We start from the raw sequence: 7,500 nt of genomic DNA, 5'->3' as shown, positions 1-7,500 counted from the left end.
TGCGGGAATCTAGGGTGGCTGCGAAGGCGCCATCTTCTGTTCCCCCACAGGTTCCGGCGGCTGGAAGTACAGCAGGCCCAAGTTCGGCGACAAGCGTGGGGTTTACTTCAGGTAAGCGGCCATTGCCGATTGCGGGGGAGGGGTCTGTACCTTCTCGAAAGGAGAAGATTGCCCAGCACGTCCCACAGGAAATCAAGGAATTGATTTGGGCGGATAAATATGTAAACATGTTTTCATTGCTTACCGACCATTACGAGATCGAGCATGTGAAGAGTCAAAAGGAGCTCATGCATCCGAGTGTTTGGCGCGCAAAAATGGCCGCCTTTAAGGTCGACGAGACCATTGGTACTTGGGGCAGAGCGTGGGGCATTTTTACTTCCATTATGGGTGAGCGCAGGCCTGAGTTGTTGACCGAGTTACCCATTTATCAGTCGCGTATTATGGAGTATTCTGTGGCATATGGGGGCAATCAGTGGTTCTGCTATGATAATCTGTTTAGAAAAGCTAAAGAACACAACCCATTGTTGTCTTGGGATTGTTACGACTCCGTGTCTTGGCAAAAAATGGAGAGTACAGGGATGTTGAAGGTGCCATTGGTAGGGAGTAACGGGGGGGAATCCTCCCGCCAAAACTCTGGGACACCCTTTCGGACGGGTGCAGGTAACGAGTACCACTCGAAGCCGAGTGGCAACACAGGTAAAAAGGGGATCTGTTGGAATTTTAACAGAGGCAAATGTACCAGGCCCCAGGGGTCATGCAAATTCAGACATGAGTGTGGGGGGTGCGGGCAGCCATCCCATCCTGAGTCCATGTGCAGAGCCAAAACGGGTGATAACGGTGGTAAGGGAGGCGCCAAACAGGTCTAATATAGTCCGAGGGGCGCCTTTACCGACCCCGATTGATACCATGGCAATGATTCCTTGGCTCAGCGAATACCCGGATCATGCTTCCGCTGGGGTGTTACGGAACAGGTTTTCATATGGTTTCCGCATCCCAGTGGGGGATTTTCAGGGGGTACCAAACTGTAAGAATCAAATGTCGGTCTTACAGCACACGGCGGTGGTGCAGGTAAAGATTGGAAAAGAGGTGACTCGAGGTCGTGTCGCCGGTCCATTCGATTTGCCACCGGTTGCTAACTTTGTGTGTTCTCCTCTAGGGGTGGTCCCCAAGAAGGACCCGGGCGAGTTTCGGCTGATACATAATTTGTCAGCCCCACGTGGTCTTTCCGTGAATGACGCGATAGACCCGGAGGTATGTTCGGTGCGGTACGCATCTTTCGATGAGGCCGTTGCCATGTTGAATCGCCTGGGGCCCGGGACTCTGATGGCCAAATCGGACATCGAGTCAGCGTTCCGGTTGCTCCCGGTACACCCAGACGATCAGCGTCTACTTGGATTTCAGTTTCAGGGTCGCTATTACATGGATAGATGTATGCCAATGGGATGCTCGATTTCATGTGCCTATTTCGAGAAGTTCAGTTGTTTTCTGCAGTGGGTATTCACGAGGAAGACAGGTTTTCAACATGTTATGCACTATCTCGATGACTTTCTGTTTTTGGGGGCAGCCGGGGATTCTGAGTGTGGACAGGCTTTACATGAATTTTGTGTCCTAATGAATCAATTCGGTGTGCCTTTGGCGCCAGGTAAGACTGTGGGTCCCTCGACCTCGATCGAGTTTCTGGGGATCGAGCTCGACTCGGTGGAAGGTTGTTTTCGATTACCCAAGGAAAAAGTGTTAAAATTCAGGTTATCCCTTGAGACATGTATTCGTGCAACGAAAGTAAACCTGCATCAATTGCAACAGGTGGTGGGTCAGTTGAATTTTGCCCTAAGAGTAGTGCCGATGGCGCGCCCTTTTTCCCGCTCAATTGCACAATCCATGGTCGGCTTGAAGGAAGGACATCATCGCACGAGACTCTCGGCAGAGGTTCGCCAGGACATGCGCATTTGGATTGCATTCCTGGCGGATTTCAATGGTCGAATTGTCTGGAACAAACCAGCGGTGTCTTCCGAGGAGTTGGGGCTTTGGACAGACTCGGCGGGGAGTATGGGTTTTGGCGCCATATTGGGTACACAATGGTCGGCTCAAAAATGGCCGTCATGGTGGCATGAGTGCGGGTTGACGAGTAACATTGCTTTTCTCAAACTGTTCCCTATTCTGGTGGCTTTGAAAACATGGCCAGAAGGGTTTAGGGATCACTCTGTGGTGTTCTGGTCTGATAACATGACCGTGGTTGAGTGTATCAATAGTCAGGCAGCACGATGCAAATTGATTCTGAGACTGCTCAAGGAAATTGTGTTGTTGTGCATGCAACTGAATGTACTGTTTAGGGCGCGACACGTGCCGGGGGTGATGAACCAAGTGGCTGATGCGCTTTCTCGTTTCCGTATGCAGGCCTTCTGGGGTTTTCTGCCCACAGCGGACCCGGTGGCGGCACCCTTTCCCGAAGCTCTCTGGTCTCTCGGTGCCCCGAACTACAAGACCTCGTGGGAGAGAGTTTAGCACCCAGGACGAGGAAGGCATATGAAGGGGCGTTCCGTTCCTATTGGGCCTTTTTGGGTACCGCCGGGGGGGAACTTTGGGGTCAGGAAGAGTTTGTAGTGAGAATCCTGCTCTCTTTACATAAGGCAGGCAAGTCAGTAGCTACGGCCCAGAGGCATCGGGCCGCCATTTCCTTTATGGCAAGGGCTCATGGGATCCAGGACCCGACAGCGTCTTTCGTTGTGCAGAAAGCGCTACGTGGGTGGCAACGCCTTGAAGGTCGCAGAGTAGACGATAGGCACCCGATAGGTCTGGATAGGTTGGCCCTGTTATTGTCCGTGCTACCGGTAACATGTTCATCCCAGTACGAAGCAGTGTTGTTCCGAGCCGCATTTGCATTAGCATTCCATGGGGCTATGCGGGTAAGCGAATTAGTGGCAAAGAACAAGCAGGATACGATGGGGGGACTGTGCCGGGAACACATTCAGGTCAGGGAGGAGACGATGACGGTCTCGTTTGTCAGGTCCAAATCCGATCAGGGTGCAATCGGGGACTGCGTAATCATCCAGAGGATCCCCGGGTCTCCCATGTGCCCTGTTGTGTGCGTAGAGGAATATTTAGCGCAGAGGGTGGCAGCATGGGGGGGGACCTTGTTAAGACACGCTGACGCCACCCCACTGACGAGGTTTCAGTTTCAGCGGGTGCTTGCGATGTCGATTTCGGCTGCGGGCTTGAACCCCGGCGACTTTGGGACCCATTCCTTTCAGATAGGGGCTGCTACGGAGGCTACAGCCAGGGGTCTGAATGTTGAACAAGTAAAACGTGTGGGGCGTTGGTCCTCGAACTGTTATAAGAGGTATGTGCGGTTGCACATGTTGTGAAGCTGTAATGATGTACTCACGCTTCTTGTTTTTGTTTGATTTTCAGTTGCGCAAGCCTACGAGGTGGGCGGACTGTGCAGTCGACCCGACACCGGGGGGCCAGCGGTCAGACATTACCGGCTGTGAAAAAGGAGGTGTGGGTCGTGGGCCACTCATACGTGAGGCGTGCCGCGGACGTATTCAAAGCAGGTGACATGATTCACGTGGCTGGGGAATACGGGTACAGTGTGTCCTTCTACGGAAAGGGCGGGCTCTGTATTGACCAGTTTCGATCATTTTTCAAGGGTTTGTTAGGGCGGACGAGGTCACCGCCGTCTGTAGTCATAGTACATCTTGGGGGCAATGATTTGGTGACCACTGGTAGACGACTTCTTCTTGAGGCGATGCTTTCCACGGTAAGTTGGTTGGCGAGAAGAGTTCCAGGGTGCACAATTGCATGGTCCCATATGATCCCACGAAAAGTGTGGCGGGGGGCTATTTCTGTTTCTGCTCTGAATCATTCAGTAAGGAAAATTAATAATAAAGTGAGTAGATTGTTCCGTTCAAGTACACTGCATTCTATTTCGCATGGTTGTATTAAAGGGGACAGTATGTATTTGGGGGATGGTGTTCATTTGTCCCGGATGGGGAACGAGTTACTCATAGGAGACCTGATAGCCTGGCTAAAGACGTTATGACATGACCTTTAGGCAGGAGTATTGTGGGGGGTCCGGATAGCCGGTCAACTATCCGGCCTGTGGCGGTAAGGTCATGATCGGTGAGCAGTAATTCGAAGATCCCTATGAGGGGGCGTCACCCATTACGGATGGGAGCGCGCGGGGGAGGTGGCCAATTGGCCCCTCAATGGGGAGGCGGTCCTGTCTAAGGAGAGGCCGCCGGAAGGAAAGGAAAGGTGGTCAAGGCCCCTTCCTGGATAGGAGGGGCTACGGCCCCTCCTGGGGAATTTCCCGGGGCCAGGACATCTGCGACGGCAGATGGGTAAGTTGTGTGGGGTGCGGGAGGGGGTTTACGCTACCTTTTAGACACCTCACACGAGTCCTCGAACGACCGTTAAATGGCGTCGAGTTTATTGGGGCCCCCGTCAAGTACAAAGGGAAATTGGTAGATGCACTTGAGGTACGCCTCTGTGCGGTCACTCCTCTCACAAGTGAGGGGGGTATTTCTGGTTTAGGGATCTGACACCGGTTACGACCTTGCCGTTGGCCCTTAACGTTAGGATGTACAATTTCAAGTCAAATGTTTTGTAGGATGTTAGTTCGGCTAGGAGAACCTTTGTATTAGAGATCTGTTAAGGTTAGCCAAACATCGTAATGTGGAAATGAAATTGTACATAATATGAAACTGTTATTTTAATGTTTTATTTTTGTTTCATATTTTAAATAAATACGGCCGGGAAGGGTGACTCCCTTCCCGCCTTCCAAAAGTTCAAGAACGGTTTCCGGTTTCCCAATTCTTGGGGATTGTGTTGAGAGGGGGTGGCGGGTATCTCAGCCATAATGTATGTGTATGTATGTGTGTATATGTATGTGTGTATGTATGTGTGTATATGTATGTGTGTGTGTGTGTATGTGTATGTGTATGCATGTGTATGCATATGTATGCGTATGCATATGTATGTGTATGCATGTGTATGCGTATGTGTGTATGTATATGCGTGTATATATATATATATATATATATATATATATATTATAAGTATGATATACATTGGGTAACATAGTGTTCTTTCGTACACTGTTTACAATAATTTTTTCTGTATGAAAAATTCATACATATGTGATAACTGCAATCTACTGATTCAAGCATGTGAATCTATGAAAGATACCCCAATACTGGAGAGGAAAATAGGATACTTCTCTGTAAACTGTAGTTCTCCAGTATTGGTATCTTTCATAGATTCACATGCGACCCACCCACCTCCCCATAGAGGCTCCCCATTTTCATATTGTATATTTATACTACACTTGTGCTCGAAAATCCAAAAGCCTCTGTGGAGAGGGTTCTCGAGGTTGTGGTCGCCTGATTGGCTGGAGTTTGGCCCATATCGAAGTACGAGATATTAAAGTGAATGTTTTCTCTCTATTAACATTAATGTGAAAGTAATGACTTATTGCTATTTATGTACTGTGGGACTCCCAGTTCGATGACTAGGAATGATTCAAGCATGTGAATCTATGAAAGATACCAATACTGGAGAACCACAGTTTACAGGTAAGTACCTTATTTTCATTCTGCTGACAAAACATTTTGGAAAAATAAGCTAACAGATTACCCTTCCTGTTATAGGGATTTCTCAGGTCTGAAATACCTTGTATAGCATGGTAGGAAGCTTCTGTTTCAACAGATAAAGGCTGTTGCATATCAAGAGCACTAGGAAATAATTCTGTTAAGAAATAAAAAGCCTGATTAGCTTCATTAGATTTCACAAACTGCTCCTGCACTTAGTAAAGTAGTGATAGGTCTTATGGTTTCAGAGAAAGCAGCAATGGACTGATTTACTGGTGGGTGAGCTAGACGGGCACAAGCTATGTGCAGGTGTCCCATGTGCACTGTAAAAGTGCGTTGCCTGTCCTATTCTGAAAGAACAATCACATCTTAATGGTGTCATTAAATACACAACAGTAGCATATTGGAACAATGAACTGAAGCCAGATGAGTCAAAACATCGTCCCAAAATCACATACCGGAAGTTCGAAATTGGCCCTGGTGACCCAGAGACCTTCGAGAAGGACACTTTGTGTAACTTATCATGAGCATACAAGTGGAAGATAGCTGCAGCATCCATTATTGAACAGTGCTAGAGATAGGGGCTGAATTCATATTGCTTTGACAGTATACATGCACCAAAATTCTGATGTTTCTGGTTTCCGCTGAAAAGTAAGTTTATTTTTTGGTGGGATTTTAGCAGTTCAAATCGGTTTTAACTGAACTAAACGCTAAGCATAAGTAACCATCTATCATCACCAGTAGAAGAATAGAAAAACTGTGTGCATAAAGGATAAAATCCAAAGTGTCTTATCAAAAACTGTAGCCACAATCACAGACGTGAGTGACACTGGTGTAGTATCCTCTGCTAAAGGAAAAGAATCAGTTTTAAAGGCTCTTTAGACTATAGCATATCTAGCTATATTTTGCTCCTATTCTCCAGATTTGTTTTACAAAAACATTTGTGAAATTTTTTCTTGCCACTGTATTTTCTTTGGTGATTCTTCTAAATTACAAGTGGCTAACGAAGATTAGCCAATGCAGCTTTCAAATATCTGTTGAATTGGTTATATTCTTAAGAGCAGAAATTTGATTTCTGAAGAAAAGTATATATCTTTCTTCTGAAAAGTGCTCTGCGATTCTGTGAATGAGTGGGATAATTCAGTGCTTATGGTTTCATTGAAGATTGCCCTGAAGGAGTGCAAGAATTTCTGGTTTGCATTTTTGTCCTCCCTCATCTTCCTCCACTTTCGAAAGTGTGATCTACAGTTCACAAACGATGTCTGCAGTAAACATTTTACTCTTGCAACCATTTTGCTAGCGAGCCACACAATGATAGTATAGCCACCTCATGAGGGAGAGAGGACATATCTTAATTTACTACCCTTCTTTTCTTGTTTCAGCCTCAAGTCTCTGGTCCTGGACGCCATTCAAAGGGAGCCTGAGTAAGTCTAAATGGCCTGCACGACATGTGATAAAAAAAAAATTGTGGGAAGGGGGGGCGGGCATCTCCTTTCCATAGATGTGAATATGTCAGTATGCACCACAACATTCTACATGCAGTGTGCTTTTAAAATGCAATGTGCAGGGGAATTCATTTCAGGGGCAATATCTGATAAGCACATTTGGTATTGCATAGTGTAATATTTGGTGATCATCCTTATTGTTGATTAATCTATGCCTGCTGTGATCCTGCAATGATTGTGTTTTCGAGAGGTAAGCTTCTCATTTGTAATGAAGAATTAATGATCTGCATTTCCGAATTATGCATGAATCTCCAATGTTTCTGATTACAAAACATACTTAAAGGACTTTTGCAGAACATTACTCTAATACTGCTCTAAAAGTAACAGAGCTACGTAAGTGGAGGAAAAAAAACCTGTTAGGCAGTATAAAAAGCCAACAATATAAAATGTGCACTGTTTTAATGAGC

The 7,500-nt window shown here is 46.8% G+C and overlaps 1 protein-coding gene across 1 annotated transcript in view; it reads left to right on the top strand.

Annotated features, from left to right (window-relative positions):
• The window catches only part of IPO4 (importin 4), a 2,281,504-nt gene that overhangs the window by 302,272 nt on the left and 1,971,732 nt on the right, over window positions 1-7,500 (top strand). Inside the window, exon 4 of the mRNA XM_086923725.1 lies at window positions 6,971-7,012. Coding sequence (XP_086779851.1) covers window positions 6,971-7,012 — 42 coding nt within the window. The remainder of the gene's footprint in view (window positions 1-6,970; window positions 7,013-7,500) is intronic.

The sequence above is a fragment of the Lissotriton vulgaris genome, chromosome 5, assembly GCF_964263255.1.
Source record: "Lissotriton vulgaris chromosome 5, aLisVul1.2, whole genome shotgun sequence".
Lineage (NCBI taxonomy): Eukaryota > Metazoa > Chordata > Amphibia > Caudata > Salamandridae > Lissotriton > Lissotriton vulgaris.
This window is presented reverse-complemented; position numbering and strand designations above follow the sequence as displayed.